Source organism: Sus scrofa, chromosome 1 (assembly GCF_054392235.1).
Source record: "Sus scrofa isolate SSC_HxYL_T2T_F1_AM1 chromosome 1, Sscrofa_HxYL_maternal_Yorkshire_Landrace_v2.0, whole genome shotgun sequence".
NCBI classification, from domain to species: domain Eukaryota; kingdom Metazoa; phylum Chordata; class Mammalia; order Artiodactyla; family Suidae; genus Sus; species Sus scrofa.
The window spans coordinates 113,731,144-113,752,149 of NC_139383.1; the positions used below are offsets into that span (position 1 = coordinate 113,731,144).

Below are 21,006 nucleotides of genomic sequence, written 5' to 3' on the forward strand. Positions count from 1 at the left end.
TATTTTAATGTGAATGTTGTATGTGAACTTGGAAACATAAGGATGTTCAGCTCTCTTCCTGGTTTCCAAATAGACATTTATATCAAGAAATAAAAATAAGATTTTTTTTTTTTTAGTTAACTCACCATAACTAGCATTGTGTATCTGTTGCAGATTTCAAAAAAATCAGATTTTTAGGAATCTCTGCAAAGATTTGTAAATAAATAAAAAATAAAAAAATTCTCAGGAATTTAATTGAATCAAGTGGGAAATTAACATTGCTACAAGTGCTCCTTGAAGAGGGAGTTGACGAAAAGAATGTTGAGATCCTTCTCATCTCTTTCTGTCTTTACACATAGCCTCTCATCCTGCGCCATTTGACTGGCTTTTGCCCTCTAATATTTTGGTCACACCATTGCCATCCAGCCAGAATGTGTTACTCCTTCGTACCTTTCCTGAGCCTCCACTTTCACCAAGCCTGCCTCACATTCCACCTCCTCAGTGGGGGGCTTTTCTAAACACCTCAGCTAAAACAAACTCCCTTTCTCTCCCAAACTCCTACAACACCTCTCCTACCATCCCTTAAACTACTCAATTAACTATGTACATCCTTGTAATAAGGTGAATCCTTTCGTCTTTAATTTTTTTTCTTTTCAAGGTTACACCTGCAGCATATGGAAATTCCCAGGCCAGGGGCCAATCAGAGCTGCAGCTGACGCCTATGCCATAGCTACACCAGATCTGAGCCACATCTGTAGCCTATGCCATAGCTTGCAGCAATGCCAGATCCTTAACCCATTGAGTGAGGCCAGGGATCAAAACCACATCCTCATGGATGCTATGTTGGGTTCTTAACCTGCTGAACCACAGCAGAAACTCCCAAATCTTTTATTCTCGTTGCTGTTCTTTGATTCACACGAGACCTCCTCACCCCAACACAATTATGAGCTTTCTAAGGGCAGAGACCATGCTTGATTTTTCAGCCTCTTCTCTGGTACAATATCCAAGTTGAGACACTCAGTAGATGATAGTGTTTCTTGTGTAGAGCTGGAGTTGCTATTCCATTACTTGATGAAAATACATTTCTTGAGGATCCAAGCTTTCAGAGTGATAAAGACCCCAAGCTAGTGAAGCTTTTCACTATTAGAATAAACAAAAATTGGCAATAGATTGTCAGAGAAGATGTTTAGAAGGCACATACCTCCAGATTCCACATCGCATGTCTTAACGATGTTTATGCTTGTAAACACTTCAGTTTTTGAAATGAGTCCAAAACATTCTCGCTTTCAGTGAGTGTAAACGCCAGGAGAGGTGCTGGGCCCTCTCTGTGAGCTTTTTTGACTGTGAATTCCATTTACACACATCCTTCAACACGGCTGGTTCTTCTGAAGTCATTCCTCACAAGCATCTCTGTTCATATGTCAGTTTTGTTGTCACAAAGATGTATGTTTTATAGACCAATTTAATTCATTTTTTGAGAAAGTAATATAAGAAAATGTGGTTCCCATATGTCTTCGCACATGATATGTCAGCCTAGCATGATGGCAGGCTTCTCTCATCTGTCCCCTTAAGACGGCTGCTCTAGGAGAAAAATGGGAAATACTAGGAATAGTCTTAGTAACACCGAGGTTATTCATCCCTTGAAAATCTTGCATTCTGTCAATGTAAGGTGTAGCTAAGCAGCAGGATAAACAATGCCTCACACCCCATCCCTGTGCCTGAGGACATCTGGCACTATAACCCATATAAGATAATGATTGTTGATAAAAGGAGCATTATGGGAAGGAGGGGAAAAAATCATACCCCTTATGTAAACCTAAAAGATATAGGTCACAAACTTAGTTCTCAGTGAGGGAGAGAGAACTATAATGTGACCTTCGGATCTGTTTTTTTTAATGAGCTTTCCTCATCCTGGGGACAGAATGAGGTTGATGAGTAAAGCTAGAAATCAGTTACCTTTCTGTCAAAGCAAGCTCTGGAAGGACGGGGTTGACGATGGTACTGGGCTGAATGGTCCAGGGTGTAAAATTTGTCCAGAGTGTGAAGTTGGTCCAGAGCAAGGCTATCTTACCCCTGTTGCTATGGATGCAAACAAATCTCCAAAGAGATTTGTTCGACAAGTATGTTTTAAAGTAACTGTTATACTATGGGGAATGAGAGGGGGATGAGGCATAGTCTTATCCTCAGCGCACACACACACACACACACACACACACACACACATACACACACACTCACCACTCTTAAGGAGAGAACAGAGAGCAGACTTTTGTGGCTGACTTAGCCACACTATCATGGGTGAGTAGGAGACAACTTTGTGAGTACAGGCAGTCCCCAAAGAAAGAGAAAGAGAGAGAACCATTCAATAAAAGCATTGTAACCTCTGGGAGCTTCTACTGACTGGTAGGAACAAATCCACAAAAATAAAATTGAGTAAAATTTTTGGTATTTCATAAGCAATGTAATTATGTCCTACCAAAGAAATCTTATTTGGGAAATAACAGTCATTAAAATATCTCTTCTCCCTACTTCGGTACTAAAAGTATTGTTCTCTGTTGAAGTCATTTAAATCTTTAATAATTTTGTATCATTTGCTATTTTCTTTCTCTAAATTTGACAAATATTTTGTGAACCAAAAAAAAAATATATATATATATATATATGTTCACGGCCACAAAAACACAGTGGATAGCAAGTTAGAAACACATCTCCTTTTCTCTTGGAGCTTCCAGTGTAGGGTAGAATTTGGATAAATACGCAGTAGCAATATAGCTTTAGGACACTAACAGGAAAACAAAAAGTGATAGGCAGGTACGGCTAAGAGGAGTCCATAACCCAGGAGGGGGTGCTGGATGGCTGTGTGGGGAAGTGATCCTGTTATAGATACACATTCATACACAATGTATGAGTGACTCTTATCCAGGCTGAAGGGGGAGGAGGTAAGGGAAGCATGAAGGTGAGGTTACCCACAGGAATAACAGCATGTGTGAAAGCCCAGGGGAGAGAGTGAACTTCCTAAGAACTGCAAGAGGAGCAGCACGCCTGTGGGGAGTCAGGAGATAAAGAAGGATAGATGGGCAAGGGTTAGTTCATGCAGAGCCTGGACAGGTTGCTTTAAAAAGTTGTCATTATCTGAAGAGCAGTGCCTCATCATTTAAATGGTTTAGCTAAGGATTTATATAATCAATGGGGAGAAATCAGGGAAGGGGAGGTTCCCAAACAAAACTGGAGACGGGAAGCCTATTGAGAAAGCTGTTAGGAGTTCCCGTTGTGGCTCAGTGGTTAACGAATCCGACTAGGAACCATGAGGTTGCGGGTTCAATCCCTGGCCTTGCTCAGGGGGTGAAGGATCCTGCGTTGCCATGAGCTGTGGTGTAGGTTGCAGACGCGGCTTGGATCCCGCATTGCTGTGGCTCTGGCATAGGCCGGCAGCTACAGCTCCAATTCGACCCCTAGCCTGGGAACCTCCATATGCCACAGGTGCGGCCCTAGAAAAGGCAAAAAGACAAAAAAAAAAAAAAAAAAAAAAAAAAAAAAAGAGAAAGAGAGAGAGAGAGAAAGCTATTAAAATGATCCAGGTGGGATGAAAATGGTTTGGAAACTAGAGTGGTGTCAGGGTACATGGACAGAAGTGAGAAGAGGTCGGAAGATATATTTGTTGGTTTGTATTTAGCAGGTGAAGGAGAAAGAGGCTGTAGCAACCAAGGAGGACGGTGATGCCACTGACAGAAAAAGAAATCAGGAGGAGGGGCAAGTTTGGTTTCAGACATGTGACGTTGGGAGTAGCTTAATTTCCTCCAAGTGGAAATATCCAACTAGTAATTGGGCAGACATTGTGGAGGGCAGGAAAGATCAGAGCCTATAAATTTGGGGTTCAACATATAGGTGATAGTTGATCTGGAGAAATGAGTGCGATTACCCAGTGAATGGATGTAGAGGAAGAAAGGGTCAAGAAAGGAAACCAAGAATCTACAAATTGGCTAAAATAGGGAACCAAACAGTAGAAGGACATTTAAGATAGGAAGTGATATGCTTCTCTATTTCAAAGTAAGTTGCCTTTCAAAAAACCAGTTGTCAGATTCACTTCTTTACCAGTATAACCCATACCTTCTCTGAACCCTAGGTGTGATCTCTTGTTTGGCCCATTCCTGACATTGAAGTGGACCTCAGAGCATCTTCAGCCCTGAGGCTGTTGGGATGGGGGTGGGGGTCAGGTAGAAGCAGGAGAGAGAGTCTTTACATCACACATGATGGAGTGTATTCTTCAAAATCCTCCATTAGAGGAGTTCCCGTCGTGGCGCAGTGGTTAACGAATCTGACTAGGAACCATGAGGTTGCAGGTTCGATCCCTGCCCTTGCTCAGTGGGTTAACGATCCGGCGTTGCTGTGAGCTGTGGTGTAGGTCGCAGACGAGGCTCGGATCCTGCGTTGCTGTGGCTCTGGCGTAGGCCAGCAGCTACAGCTCCGATTCGACCCCTAGCCTGGGAACCTCCATATGCCGCAGGAGCGGCCCAAGAAATGGCAAAAAGACAAAAAAAAAAAAAAAAAAAAAATCCTCCATTAGAGATGACTTTTCTCATTTCCTCTCATCAACTACCTCTTTGCCCTTCCCTTGATTCCCCTAATCAACTTCTTCTTTTCCTTTCTTCACTGTCATCTTTCTCCTTAAGAGACATGCATGCCAGCCTAGAGCTCAGTCTTACCCCCAAAGAGTGCATATAGAAAAATGTTCTCCTCCACATTGTTTTTCCTTACAAAAGAATCATAGTTCCGGCTGCTAACGAGTTGTGGTCTTCTGCATGTAATCACGGCCATTCATGTGCAGGCTACCACGTGCCAAGCTTCCTTCTGGGCACAGACAGGAAAATTGAAAAGTATAAGTTAGAATCCCAACTCTAAAATAGCTTATATTTTAATTGTGGGCTGCACGATGCCCATGAGCCAACGGGAGAAAGATTCCAAGGGACTGTGTAAGCCAGTGTGTGGTTGGAGGTTACAAACTCTTGCCTGCATACATGCTATGGGGACATAAAGCTGGGATGTCATCTTGAACAAACCTGCAACCAGATGTGCTCCCCTGGCCCTTCCACAGTCTTTCTGCCCACTCTCATTCTGTTGGATAATCCGTGGGATGCTCTGGAGATTGGGTATTTGAAAGAGAAATAGTGTCGTTTCTGTTGTTATCAGAATATGAATGTGAACTAACTTTCAGAACTATCCGCTGTGCTTTCTTGGCAGATTCCGGAGCCTCACCACTGCATTTTTCAGAGATGCCATGGGTTTCTTATTAATGTTCGACCTCACCAGTCAACAGAGCTTCTTAAATGTCAGAAACTGGATGAGTAAGTGGGACTGAGTAACTTCCCTTGGCGGTGTTGGGACCCAATGGCTCTCTTTGCTTGTTGGCCTTACAAAATGAAACCAGACTGGGGGCCACAGATTAACTTTAAAAAGTCACAAGTTTAGCATTTCTTGTGTCACCTTCAAAATGGTGGCTTTTATGTGGCTCACCCAAGGTGGCTTGGAATTGTGATTTCCTTTGATACTATAGAAGAATCAACACCTATACGTAAGGACTTTGTTATTGCAGTTGACAGGCCATGAATTCCACTTGTCCAGTAAGTCTCGAAGGACTTCTGACAACTAAGGAAGCCGGCAGGTCTATGACATTTAGTCTGGAAGTGACACAACAAACAGCAGCATTTTCTGAGTGGGCACCCTTGCATGTGGGGTAACTAAAGGGTTAATTAAGCAATAGCTTAATTAATTGAGAAATTGCTGCAGAGCAGAGCAGCCACAGCGTGTCCATCAATAAGCCCACATTGAAATTTAATTTTTCTTTTTTGAAGAAAAGGAGGGTTACCAGGAAGACTGGTAGAGAAAAATCCCCAGCCTTTGCGGCAATTTAAACATAAAGTAGCCTAATCCCAGTTATTCAAGCCAGATTGATATATGTCAGCACGGAAGAGTAGTATTTTATTTTTCCTCTATTTTTAATTGATATAGCACAAAAGATAATATTTAATTTGCAGTTTTTTCTTTTTCTTTTTTTTTTTTTTTTACAAATAGCAGTTTTGATCCCAGTGGGACAAAACCAGCTGTCCCCATTTAAACATAAAGCTTAAAAGTAGCCTAATCCCAGTTATTCAAGCCGGTTTGATATATGTCAGCACAGAAGAGTAGTATTTTATTTTTCCTTTGTTTTTCATTGATATAACACAAAAGATAATATTTCATTTCAGGTTTTTTTTTTTTACAAATAACAATTTTGATCCCAGTTGGACATACTAGCTGTCCCATGGGGCTAGTGTTACTTGCTGTTTCTAGGTTTGTTGGTGCTGCCTATCACCAGAGTGGTATTTTTTAAAAGATTAGATCATGTTATTCTTCTGCTCAAGGTCCTTCTGAGATTGCCCATCTCACTTGGAATAAAATCCAGGGTCTTTGCCTGCCTACAAGGCCATCACGATGTTTGCTCTCTAATTCACTCTTACTCCGCTCGAGCTCACTGGCGCCAGCAAAGTTTCTCCTTAGGGCCTTTCATTTCTAGTCCCCTCTGCCTTAATTTCTCTTCTGCCATTTACAGCATGTATTAGTTCTTTCATCACCTTCAAGCTTCTGTTCAAACCTTATTTATCTCTTGGGAGAAGCTTTCCCTGGCTGCCCATCTAAAACTGTGCTCTTCATCACTCTGCATCCCCTTAATGCTCTCTGTATTTCACTTGGTCACTGCTACCTCCTGATATTAGTTATATATATTATATTATATATTTCTTTGTTTACTTGTGGTTTTGATTCTTTCCACCATAAGAATGTAAGCTCTATGAAGGTACAGACTTGATCTTCTTTATTCCATTGCAATACCCCAGGGCATCCAGCTAAGTTTCTAGCTGAGTAGATTCTCAAATATTTACATATCTTATTGTTACATATTATAAATAATTAATTGTATTAGTTAATTATATTACTACATAATATAAATAATTTTACATGTAAATTCACTAACATAGTTGCTCCAATGGGGAAAAACACCAGTAAATTCTAACTTCCTTAGCTGCTTCTCTAGATGAGTGTTTATCCTAGGACCTGTCTCTGCTTCCTTTTGCTATTACATTTCTTTTTATGAATTTTGATGTTATTATTAGATTATGGAGAGATAAGGAGATAATAATCTATTCAGTCCTATCAGAGAATGATTCATTTTTCAAGGCAAAGGAGATGCTCCCTTGTTTTTAAGAATTTCCAGAAGAATAGTGGTATTTAAGATAATTGTCACATCTAATAAGGCTTTAATTTCTAATACCCAAATAAGTAGTGTTACAGAGTAAGCCTTTGTCTTCTTCCTTTGGCCTTGGCATGGTTGCATATAGCATGCCTTGAGGTAGATGGTAAAATAGTCCCATAACCTTGAAAACATAGGTTGATAAGTTTCTTATTTTTCCTTCCTTCTCCTTCTTCTCCTTCTTCTCCCCCTCCTCCTCTTCCTTCTCTCCCCTCCCTTCCACTTCCCCCCTCCCCTCCCTCCTCCCCTTCCTCCGCCCCTCTGCCCCCCTTCTCTTTTAAACACTGTCTCTTGGAGAAAAGAGAAAAACAAGTGATCTGCCTTTGTATTGTTTCTGCATGAATTTGCAGTGGTTCAAAAATATTCTTCCCTTTTAGGTCATCACCTTGGACTCCAGGAAAGGGAAAAGTAGCAGCATCCTAAAGGAAAGAACAAACTTATGTAATTTAAGATCACGTTCTATTACCTCCACTTATATTTGAGGTCAGCAGAGGGTATGAAAAGCAGTATGTTCATCTCAGAGGGCATTTCCCCAGGTGGAGAAGAGCACTTAATAGTACACTTAGAGCACTTTATACAGGTGCTTCACATACACTATTATTAATCTTCACAACATAATAACCTGCGAGGCCTTATCACCACTTTATAGATGAGGAAACTGGGGCTGGGAAGGGTTAAGTAACTTGGCCAGTGTAACATAACTAGTAAGCAGCCAAGCTGGAGATGAACAATTAGATTAGGACTCTGAAGTATGAGCAGTCATTTGACATCACTTGTTTATAACTAACTTGCTGGTTCCATCTGTTTTCTTTCCAAGGCCAACTGCAAGCAAATGCTTATTGTGAAAATCCAGATATAGTATTAATTGGCAACAAAGCAGACCTGCCAGACCAGAGGGAGGTCAACGAACGGCAAGCCCGGGAACTGGCTGACAAATATGGGTAAGTCAGTTATGTGGAGATGTCCTCTGACCTTGGGCACTGCGGTGTAGTAATGGAGCAGGGACAAAGGATTGATATGAGAAGGAATCCCCTTGATTCAGGAATGACACATGAATGAAAAAGATCTTGCAGAGGAATGTATGTGATTTTTAAATGAATTATTTAAAAATAATAGCAGCTAACATTTACTGAATGCTTACTATATGCTAGAAACTCTTCCTAGGCTCTAACTCCTCTAATCACTCATAATCATATATAGGAAATCCAGAGTTATCCCATTTTATATGTGAGGAATTGAGGCACAGGGAGATTAAGTAACTGATGGAAGGCCACATAGCTAATAAGGAGTAGAGCTTTATTTCAGCCCAGGCAGTCTGAGATCAGAGCCCATGGTTTTTTTCAACATTGTGCCCTACTGCCTCTCAATTAATATCTATAAAACTCTAAGGAATAATATCTGACCTGGAATAATATTGCAATTATCCTAGATAAGCCTAAGTGGTAGATTTTTAAAAAATTAAAAATACCCCATGCAATTGCAAATTAACTTCCAAGACAAAAAGTATCATTCTTTATTTACTTTTTTTGTGGCCATGCCCATAGCATACAGAAGTTCCCAGCCAGGTATCAAACCCATGCTATAGCAGTGACCCAAACTGCTGCAGTGACAATGCCAGATCCTTAACCCACTGCACTGCAAGGGAACTCCACAATTAACATTCTTTAAATTTTGGCATTTTTGCAAAATCTGCCTATTTTTTACTGAAGGATTCTCCTTGAGAGCTTTAAAAATGTACATGCCTTCTTGGAACTTTGGATTCCAAATAAACATAGACTGTATTCACATGAAGATCCTATTCAGTACATGCTGAATTTCTAGATCAGACCTTTAGACAATTCATGAGAGGAAAGTAATAGTTTAATGATAACATTGATCTCTACTTTAAGTATTTTCACCCTCTTTATTTTTTAAAAATCAGTGATGATGCCTTGGCTTCAAGTCTCGGATCACCCCCTGTATCTGTTTCCCTGCCCATAAAGCCGGTATACCCATGCTAAAAAGCAGCCCACCAGTTTTCGCCCACTGAGGAAAAACAAGGATGTTTTCCAACTCAGCCAACAAAAATCATGATTATTTCACAATCTCTCAGCCAGCCATGTTTTCGCATGTGTGACTCACTGGCACATAGTGTTGTATCTTTTCTGGTTCCTTCCTCTCAAAAATATTTGTCATCTCTTCCATGCTAGCATACCATATTTTGAAACAAGTGCAGCGACTGGCCAGAATGTGGAAAAAGCTGTGGAAACCCTCCTGGACTTAATAATGAAACGAATGGAACAGTGTGTAGAGAAGACCCAAGTCTCCAACGCTGTCAATGGCGGAAGCTCCGGGAAGCTGGAGGGGGAAAAGCCAGCAGAGAAGAAATGTGCCTGCTAGAGGCTACCCAAGGAACTGATCATCCAGAACCCCACACAAGCATCTCTTCCAAAAACAATGACAAACCACCCAATTGTTGTTGCGTAGACCATGCATAATGGCATGTCTTTCTTTTTCTGCCAGAAAACTCTATTTTAAGACACCAGAATAGTTAACAGGGTTCAAAAGAATTGACCTGTTGTCCCTGAGGCCCCTCTAAACAAGATGAAAGATTTCCCAATGTCACCATACCATCCATGGATGCTCAGTTTGTTTTTCTAATAAAGAAGATAAGGCTATAAAAGAGCACACAGGAAGAAATACCAGTGAGTTTTAAATTGGGACCAAAGTTACCTTGTCACATTGGGGACAAGAATAGGCTTCCAAAGGGACAACATAGAGAGATGATTTTTTTAAAAAAGATTGGATTTCCTTCTTATATAGAATCTGATTCGTACTTTTAGGTTTGCATTGGGCAAAACATACTAGCTAAAAACACCTACACAATAAAGAATTCTAAGTGGTTCATTAAGAGTGACATTACCACGTACACCTTACAAGCTGTGCTAGAATGACTACATTACTGATCAGGTTACAAGAGCATGAATATCATACTTCTGAGAAAATGTAAGAGATGGGGTGATAATGCCATTTGTATATTCTTAGTAAATGGTAGATAGACAAGAATAGGACTGTGAATGACAGAGGACAAGAGACATGCCCAGGGAGAAAAGTGAAGGTATGGAGACATGGCATTTGGACAACTGAAATTAAATGTATCTGTTTCAGATGTCTCGGAGAGTAACTTAGCCAAATTTCATTCAAGCCAATTAGAAGCTGATATTATCAGTTGCGAGTAAGAGTCTCCAGAGGTTTCCATTCCAAACATTTTAGAAACTGGTGTAGCGCTCAGCTTTGCATTTCATATTTCTGAGCAAATCATGATTAAATAATCACAAAGAGAAATTAAAGATGGCTGTTTATTAAATATCTCTTTAAAAATGCACTCAAGAAAAAACTATTCAGCCTTAATTTTGTATGATAAGGTATGTTGGCGATATGAAAAAAAAAAAAGGTGACTGTTAATTGTAGGTTTCTTTTTAATTTACATTGTACCAGAAACTCTAAATCTCATTTCTTCCTTCCAATGCATACTCACCCCTGGCTTTGAATCAGTTGTAAAAATACAGGTGTGTCACTTTGTAGATCAACAACTTTAGAATAATGTTGGATCAATTTTATGGTCACTCTGAATTGTCATGTCATTCATCACATAAAAATGGATGATACTTTATGCCATATTACAGTACATTTAGCATCTGTTTTTATTTTGTCTCAGGCAAAGCACCCATGATTGAACTCTATTTGGAGGTTAGCAGAGATAGAGATGCATCTTATCTCACCAAAAAATTGGTAAATTGCTTAATTTGTGTAATAAATCTGTCTTTTCTTTCTAAATATGATCACAAAAGCATTTTCCATCAGCCTATTCTTATTAATGTGTCTAAACTACTATCACATTCATTTTTTGTTTTAGTTTCTGATAAACATAAGCCACTCCTATTAAACTATTAAGTCAGTTTTATCAATAACAAAGGCATAATACTTTGTTTCCTCTTTTCATTATGAATATATGATTTTTCTACAGAATATTTTCTCTTTGTAGAACATTTTGCCAATTAAACTTCACTTTTCTATACTCTCCATGTACTTTCTGGTTAAGTTACAAACATTGGAAACTCCAAACCCAGTCCCCTGCCTTTAGCCTCCATCTACCAGTTTCCATCTGGTATGAATCTGTTCTAGGCAGATCCAAAGGATTGTCTAGTTATGAGACACAGCAATGTGCTATGAATCTAGGTAATCGGGAAGCTTTGATGGTGTAGGCTCTTAACAGATTAGCAGGTTCTCAGTGTTAACTGCCCAGTTCCTCTGATTTCTGCAGCATAAAGCCAACTTCTAATATTGGTTATGATTATGTATTCCCTTCCAGGATTTTTTTTTCTTTCTATGATGCTATTCATGACCTCGGTGCCTGTGCCAAGAGCCTCGGTGCCTGTGCCAAGAGGGTAGAAAGCTATTAGCTAACATCAAAGATGTTTCTTTTGGAATAACCATGAGCAAAAACAATGTAACCACTCTTGTGGCAAAATCTGGTGAACGTTGGTGGTCATTAAATCTATTTCGCCTTTGGATTCAAATTGTAATATCCCAGCATTTCCATTACAGGGAATATTTAGCCTTTCTAAAATCCAAAAAACATTCTATTTTGGATATGTCTTTTTGTTTCTATTTATTTTCCAATTATGTGGCTGATTTACTTATGCCAAGATTCTATCATTGTCAGTTATTTAACAAGTGCTTATTCAGGGTCTATTTTAAGATTGTTATTTGATAGCCATAGCATAAAGCAGAGGGTGATGATGCCCATAATTATAGAACTATTCCTATAAAAATAGCAATTATTGGGTAGTAATCTCAAAAGGAATGAAATTTAAAACAGACAGGAAATTAATTAAAAATAATACCTACCTATAAATAAAAATTTGATCTAAAAAAATAGTTCCTCTGTCAAATTTGACCTAAGTTCCCAAACTCTGTGTAACCATTACTAGTGATTCCTTCTTTTATTATTTCGGAATTAATTATTTTGTAGAATTGATTTTACAATTTCAAGTTGATTTGGGGCCATGAAGTATACAGCCTGCTTTGAAAGAGTCTTATACACCCTTTAACATACAACAATATTTATTGCTCATCATGTCCCAAATACTTTAGTAAAGCATATTGTTTCTTGGAGAATTATTTAAAATATACATGAAATTCCTTTCTGATATAGAAACCATTTCTGGAGTGTTTACACTGGTTTGATGTTTACATTACTCTGACACAGTGCCTCAAATGCCTCTGTGACCAAATTTGTCTCCAATCACATAGTTCTTTTCCTGTAATACCATGTTACAGGAAGTTCTCTCAGAGACCCAAGTGCAGCTATGTATTCCAATATCTTAGGCAAAGAGTATAGGGATGTTATTCAAATCTGGAAATTATTACCACCATCTATCTCCCAGCTCACTTCCTGTGGCATGGGCATTACTTGAGACTCGAACTGTGATTAGGTACAAGGTTACCTCTTACTGTAAAAATAGAAAAAAATACTTTGAAAAATGTATCAAAAATAGTTGAGAGAACATGTTTGTCTTGGTGTGATGAGGGCAACAAGTCACAAACTGGCAGAGAAAATGCTAAATGCTGGGTATTGAGCTGATGGGTTTCTACCTAAGTGTTTTAAAACTCTGACCAGTCACCCCTCTAGCCAATTGGCTATTATTTCCATATTATCAGCTATCACAGTGCAAAATAAATTCAAAACCAGCATTTCCTAAAGGAAATATTTCATCTGTTTTTAACCAGATGGGCCATTCTATGTATCAGTAGGTGTCTTTGTTATGTTTCTAATATAAGTTATTCTCTGCCAATCTGAACAGATAAGAGGGACTGGGCAAGAATTTTTTTATCAGACTTTTCTTGTGTCCTTTATAAGAGAGAGAAGCTTGATCAGAGAGAGAAGGATGGGCTACATTAAAAGACAGTTTAATAGCAGCCAAAATTTTCTTTAAAGTGTATATTTGTCCACCGGGAAGCAACAAATTTGATGAAGCTCATACAGCATTCTCTTCAATGGAGCAGGTGCATCAGTTAGAGGGGGAAGCAATGTGTGTTAGAGATACAGTGTATAACTAGGGTAGTAAATGACCTGGAACCTCCTGTCTACGAAACAATTTTTCACTGTTCTGTGTCTCTGTTAGTTTTTTTAAAAAGGTACATGTGCTCTCCTCGTTATGTATCACATTAAAATGTTGAGGGAGGAAACTCATCCATAAAGAATTTTGGAGTTTAATCTAAAACTCAAACTGTAAAGAGAATATTGAAGTTTCTGGTCTCCTAAGATACTAATAAAAGGGAGCTCTGAGAGCCACATTAGCCAACGTAATAGAAAAGTTGTCTTTCGCCTTCTGGTCTCAAGCTTTAATGCATTAAAGTCTACTGTATTTGAATATTTTAGGGAAAACTTTATCATTTTTAAAGATGTCAAGATTCTGTCTATACTTGAAAAGGCTGTCTAAGAATTCACCGAAAGCTATATTTTCTTCTTGAACTTTGACAGAGGTGATAGAAGCTTATTTCTAGGGAGAGTGCTAAGCTCTTAAACATGGGAAATAGATAGAAAATATTATCTGAGATGAGTGTTGTCTCAATGCTTTATAAATCTATGGAGATAAGGTCTCATAAAGTAGAACCGATTTTTAAAAAAATAGTTAGATAAATAGGGAATTTTATAAACTTATTGCCTTGGGGTTCCTGGGTGGAGACCCAACCACGATGATATTGTTGAGCAAGAACTGTAGTGATCAGAGTTTAAAGTTGGCTAGAGTTCCTAACTGTGGCAGAATATGGAGAAGACCATGCTTAAAAGGTTGATTTTTAGGTAGGAAAAAAAAAAAAAAGCAAAACACTTACTAACAGAGTTTTATAACTAGATCAGTGGCAAATACGTATCCATTATTTTTATCTACCAAGTAGAGGTTTATGCCCTTAGAACTAAGCTAATAAAAATGTTTAAATACCAGATATTTCATTATTGGCATCAACATTCAGGAATCTTAGAAACATTTTATTTATTCTATCTGAATCTAATTTTCTCATAAAATGCATTTTAACTTTTAATGAAGTAGCATCACATAGATGCTGTTCTGCAGAGCTCTTTTTTTTTTTTACAGTTATGGTTGTAATATTTTCTAATTTCACACTTAGAAAAAAATAACAAACAAAAATATGAATACAAAAATAATAAGGCTATTTAAAAGGATGTCATCTTTTGAGTTAAAAAAAATACAAATAAAGTCTTCTTTGCATTGAGTTATTTAAATTTGTTTCCCAGTACCTTTTCTTTCCAACAGGTCATGGATATTAGTCATGGCTAATATCCCTCAGTTGACTTAGTCTTTAACCATCATTACCAAATGCTCTAGGAGCCACATGTCTGTCCTTAATCTAATGGATCCCTTATTTAACCAGCGACTGTTGTCTGTTGGCACATCAAAATAGAATCTGTTGCTAGTAAAGTACTAACATGTGCTTATTTATCCTTACTCTTCTATTCTCCAGGTTATTTTTTCAAATGCTCTTTGAGAGGAAGCCTAGTATTGCATAAAGGAAAGTAGCTGAAAGAACAATTTGGGGGCCATAGGTCTGTCATTAAATATGGCTCTTCCTCTTAGGAGGCTTATAAATCCTCTGTGCCTCACAGGGCTCATTTCAGGCCCAAAGGAGGACATATATAGAAATTGGTTTGTAAATGATGTTCCATTTCATATGCTGACACAGTTATCCCAATCTCACAGTCATATATTTTCACAATCACTTGTGAAAAGAAGTGCCATAGCAGGGACAAAACAAATTTTAGCAGAGCTTTTGGAAGTTTTAAATGGGTAGTTGGCTTGTGGTCACTGTACTTCATTGAAAATGCTTAATATATTTCAAGTTATTGAAAAAGATAGGAGTTCTATTTCATTTTGTATGTCACCTTGTATTACTTTCAAGGAGTCTAATTACGTCCTAGATAGTATATTACAATTTGGTCAAAACCCTCCTTGTATAAATAGGGCTTTTGTGTCCATAGCCTTGTAAAAGATACTGACTGTATCTGAAGTTGAAGATAAGTATGTTATCCTGCTTAATATGTTAAAAGCATAATGTGCTGACAACACTGAAGTGCATCACTATATTCTAATGGTCCACCTTTAAACGACATCCTCATTTTTAGGCTAAGCACATTTGATTGTTTTGTCTGTCATCTACTCAGATCTCTGTTTTGTCTAGTGCTATGAATGTAAATTAAAACCCTAAACATGGAGTTTTTAATTCTCTGTGCCCCTGAATAGACTGTGATGCCTGACAAACTCTGTTAGGTCATTATTTTATCGTACCAAAGTTCTAGTAGCTTCAGAAATGATAGCATCCAATGATTTTGTGGTGTCTGGGTTTGAATACTAGGGTTGAGATCTGTGTTCAGTGATCGTTTCTGCAGACTTTTCAAATAAAAATGCATTTTTATCAATTATTTTGTGTACTCAAAGCAACTTTATTTCTGTGCAGTAGTTGAATGTGTGGGGAATGGGGAATATTACATCAGCATTAGTATGGAAATGGTATCACATTAAAAGTGGTATCCTGGAGTTCCCGTCATGGCTCAATGGTTAACGAATCCGACTAGGAACCATGAGGTTGCAGGTTCGATCCCTGGCCTTGCTCAGTGGGTTAAGGATCCGGCATTGCCGTGAGCTGTGATGTAGGTCATAGACATGGCTCGGATCTGGCATTACTGTGGCTGTGGTGTAGGCCAGAGGCTACAGCTCCAATTAGACCCCTAACCTGGGAACCTCCATATGCCACGGGAGCGGCCCCAGAAAAGGCAAAAAGACCAAAAAAAAAAAAAAAAAAAAAAAAAGTGGTATCCTGTGATCCCTTTGTGGCTCAGTAGGTTAAGAACCCAACATAGTGTCCATGAGGATGTAAGTTCAATCCCTGGCCTCACTCAGTGGGTTAAGGATCCAGCATCGCTGTAAGCTGTGGCGTAGGTCATAGATGTGGCTCAAATTTGGCCTTGCTGCGGGTATGGAGTGGGCTTGCAGCTGCAGCTCCAATTAGACCCCTAGCCCAGGAACTTCCATATGCCCCAGGTGCAGCCCTAAAAAAAAGTGATATCCATTAGGAACTGGGAAAGAAAAATTGTTTTGGATTTGGCCAAGAGATTTTTAGCCATATCTAAACTCTCTAATTTATTATTTGTTTAAAGAGGAGGATTTGCAAGGGAATTTTTCTAATAATTTTGAATGATACGTTTATCAAATTAGCTGTTAAGATGTTGAAGTATTCCATGGTACATCAGCACTTGAACATATTATAACCTATTTCTTTCCCATAATAAAATGCTGAGGCAGTTGGTAGTATCTCCCTTGGTCACAGGCTGGTGAAAGGACCAATGTTCAAGGCCAATTCAAGACCGCAAACATATAGCTTTCTTTTAAATGTTCATTTGCAAAGGCTGCCTTGTTCCCAGAGTTGTTCTCCCTCCATATGTTACTTAGATAGGCCTTGCCAAGATAATGATGAGTTTTTAATTTAAAGATAAACAACTCTCCCACTGCAAGCAAATAAATTCTTGGCACCCTTCTCTCAACTTTACTCCCTGGTAGCAGGAATGCAGTTTCACAGAGGCAAAATCTTTTGCCCCCCTGGCTTCATCTTAAATAATTCAAAATAAGTCCTTAGAGACTTGCTTTTCCTAATAGTTTTATAGGATGTAAAAATAGTCATAGCATGCCCCATATTGAGAAAGAAATAAAACCATCTTGGCATTCAATTGTAATGGTAGGAGTTCTCTGCATGTGAGGTGTTTTTATTACTATTTCCTTGTATATACCAAGGACAATTTCATTTCTAATATGGACTGCTATTTACGGAGAAAGAATAGCTGTAATACAAGTGTGAGCATTGCTCTTCTGTTAAAAACTCTAAACAATGACTTGCTTTATAGTTTAGGAAGGCAACGCACTAATTATAATCAACCAAGCCTATGTTGTAAGTACCAGAAAGAAGTTGTGATAGGAATTAGATTTTTGAAATTATCATAGCTTTGGATAATTTTTATGGGCCTCTGAGAGAAAGACTCTTTACCAAATGGTTAAAAAAAAAAAAAAAGGTTGCAGCAAGGTTAACAGCAGATTTTAATCTCTGTGATTGATTTCTTAGAGAAATTTGCCTCAGAAGCTCATTCACTTTCATGAAAAAAATGAACCAGAAGGAGTGATTTGGCATCATATTAGTTAACATAGTAGATTTCGAATCCATATTACCCAGCTTCACAGTCCTCTTTCTCCTCCTTTGACCTCCAAGAGCAGATCTGCGTGAGTATATATAAGTATATACTTTAACAAAGTAATTGAATATGATTATTTAAATCTTTATTGCATCCTTAATATTTCCCACTAAAAATAAGAGAAGGAAGGAAGGAAGAAAGAAAGGAAGGAAAGAAATTATAATGTCTGATATTTGTTGAAGGAATTTTTAGATATTGATGGATTGGTTCCCTCCTTTGATACTGATGAAGGTTCTATTATTTTCAGGTCAGAGGATTTCAGGTCAGGTAAAAATTTTCAAAGTGAAGAAATAAGAAAATTTGAGAAGTGCTCATGTGATCTTAATTTTATAATGGTATTAATTCTTTCAAATTTAGAATAAAACTTTGTAGATTATATATGTTATTAATTTGGATTCAGAGGAAATTAGCAGAAAGAGTCAAGGAGCTATCTAAATAGCTACTCATTAATAAATACAATCCATTTATTATGGATTATATTGTCATGAACAGACAATAAAAACTACTTAATTCACTTATGCATAATAATTTTAATGTAAAGAGAAAAAATTATAAAATATGGCATCAATTCTCTTTATTATAAGGCATATCATAATTATTCAAATGGTATATACTATACCAATTGTTTAAATCTCTTAGTAACTGGTAACAATATATATATATTCAAAGTGAAACAAAGTTTCTTTTCACTTCCCACTTTCATGTATTCACTTCAAAGCCCACCTCAGCCCTTTGTATCCAATATATTAAATAGGATAATTATTAAAGTACAAATATTTCAACTACAATTGAGCAAATTTTTTTTCTGTGTGGTACTACTTTTAGACTAATAAATGTCACTCTCCATTATAATTATTTGTCCTATCACTCAGAAATATTCATTTAAAGAAACAATTCAAATAAAGAAAACTAACAAAAAAAGAGAGTCTAGGAAATAATCCACACATGACACATAAATGATGTTAGTAAAATGATAACTTTTGTATTTGAAGAGCCCAGATCTTTTTAGGCTTCTAAAGTTCCACTCATTCTCAAGAGATCCATACCGTCCCAAAGTAACCTTAAGACCACACGAGAAGGTCCCACCTGTATTACACTGCACAGTACTTGCATGTTAAAAAATGAGTATAGGAAGGATTTACCACTGAGGCTCAGATGGCTAAGGACTCAATATTGTCTCTGTGAAGATGTGAGTTCGATCCTTAGCCTTGCTCAGTGGGTTAAGGATCTCGCATTTCCACAAGCTGCATTGTAGTTCATAGATATGGTTCAGATCCAGTGTTGCTGTGGCTGTGTTGTAGGCCAAAGCTATAGCTCCAATTCAATCCCTAGCCTAGGAATTTCATATGTTGCATGTGCAGCCATGAAAAAAAAATAAACATTTAAAAAATGAGTATAGCAAAACTCAAATAAAATCCAATGGTGTCTCTCCATTTCTGACTTTATAATACAGTTTTCTAGTGGAAATTATCCAGGTTGTTAGGTTAGTTAAATGGGTCCATTCCAAAAGCTCATATGTATTATATGAGCTCATCGTGACATATAAGATGTATATCGGGAGTTCCCATTGTGAATCAGCAGTTTAAGAACCCAACACAGTGTCCATGAGGATGCGGGTTCGATCCCTGGCCTCACTCAGTGGGTTAAGGATCTGGCACTGCGGTATAGGTTGCAAATGCAGTTCGAATCTGGCATTGCTGTGCCTGTGGCATAGGCCAGCAGTTGTAGCTCTGATTGAACCCGTAGCCTAGGAACTTCCATATGCAGCAGGTGCGGAGGGGGGGGGGGAAATATACGATATACAAGAGGAACCTAAGTGATCTCCAAGTGAAAGGGGAAATCTGCCACACTGCAGATGCTTGAAGCAGAATTCATGATCCCAATATTTCTACACAGGTGCCAGGAAATGCATTACCAAAGATCTTCAATGTGGCATAAAGGCTTGAACTATACAGGGAAAATAAGCAGATTTTTAGCAGGGAAGTTTTTCTAAGTGCTCATGAGGGTAGACCAATAGGTGAAAAGGCCAACCCACCTCAACAAAATATTTACTGGCTTAGTAAGTGTTGTTTTTGACTGTTGGCCACAGTGTGATGCAGAAAGCCAACAACAAAAAGAGCTCTGTTTGATAAAGAAGCAAAAAGAGAGACATTTCTCTAGCTGGAAGGTATCCAGACCACCAAGTGAGCAGGTAGCAGGAGTATCGGTAGTCAAGCCAAAAGGTTCACACTGTCTGCTCCATAGTTAGCAGTTGGGAAAATTACTTAACCACTCAGAGTATCCTCCTCTGAAAAATGTGAATAATAATATGACCTTCATCTGAGGGTTGTTGGGAGGATTAAAGCAATTAATATAGGTGAAGTCCTTAGAAGTAGTCCTGACCTAGGGTGACTGTGCCCTAAAAATGTTATTAACTACCCCTTAAACACTAGCAAGCAATAAAAACGTGAAGCATGAAACTCACATACATAGTTATGCAACACTGCAAAGATTACAGCACTTCGATGAATTTATAAAGACCTTATTTCATCATGTTTGCAAATACCTGAACTACAAACAGGCTTGAAACATCTTTCCTGAGAAAATGTTTATACACCAAGAGAATGATCAACAAAACCTACAGATAATTCATCTCTTAGGATGACGAAGTTCTCCCATTTTGCCTTCAGTGGAAGTGTGTTCTGCTTTCCTGAGTGTCAGTTTGCTTGCATTTCTGCAAGAGTTTTGTTTGACTGAGAGCAATTACAAACTCCACTGTAATGAATGCATGTAAAAATTTAAGCACGCTTTCACAATAGCACTAGACATGTAATTCCAAGTTCATGAATTCAGATTCTTCCTGGCTGCAGATAGTAGCCACTCTTCCTTTGAACCCACAATAGATTTGTATGGAGGTATGAGCCAACAGCATTGTGTTCTATTCTTTCCCCCAAACATCTTTTTTTTTCCCTCCTTTCTAGCCACCCTGAGGCATATGGAGTTCCTGGGTCAGGGATCAGATCCAAGTTGCGGTTGCGACCTAAGCCACACTGCAGCAATGCTGGATCCTTTAACCCACTGTGCCAGGAGGGGGACTGACCCTGTATCTGGAACTCCTCCCCTAAACAGGGTTAAGAACCTGACTAGTATCCAGGAGGATTTTGCGTTTGATCCCTGGCCTCACTCAAATAGGTTAAGGATCGAGTGTTGCCACAAGCTGCGGTACAGGTAGCAGAGGCAGCTAGATCTGGCATTGCTGTGGCTGTGGTGTAGGCCTACAGCTGCAGCTCCAATTTGACCCCTAGTCTAGGAACTTCCATAGGTGTGGCCCTAAAAAAAAATAATAAATTAAAAAAAAAAGATTCTGTCATTCTGTCACAGAGTCACAAAATGTATTCCTTTGTGCTGATATATAGGTTGCCTCTAGCAACCAAAGTTCAACACCAACTGAAGAACAACAACCTTC

The 21,006-nt window shown here is 38.4% G+C and overlaps 1 protein-coding gene across 4 annotated transcripts in view; it reads left to right on the forward strand.

The window, feature by feature from the left end:
- RAB27B (RAB27B, member RAS oncogene family) overlaps positions 1-15,743 on the forward strand; it is a 177,196-nt gene extending 161,453 nt beyond the window's left edge. For all 4 annotated transcript variants that reach the window (XM_085016832.1, XM_013992879.3, XM_001925811.6 and 1 more), the window contains 3 exons: positions 5,218-5,321; positions 8,079-8,202; positions 9,451-15,743. In XM_085016832.1, coding sequence (XP_084872958.1) covers positions 5,218-5,321; positions 8,079-8,202; positions 9,451-9,640 — 418 coding nt within the window. In that variant the 3' untranslated portion in view covers positions 9,641-15,743. The remainder of the gene's footprint in view (positions 1-5,217; positions 5,322-8,078; positions 8,203-9,450) is intronic.
- The last annotated feature ends 5,263 nt before the right edge of the window (positions 15,744-21,006 follow it).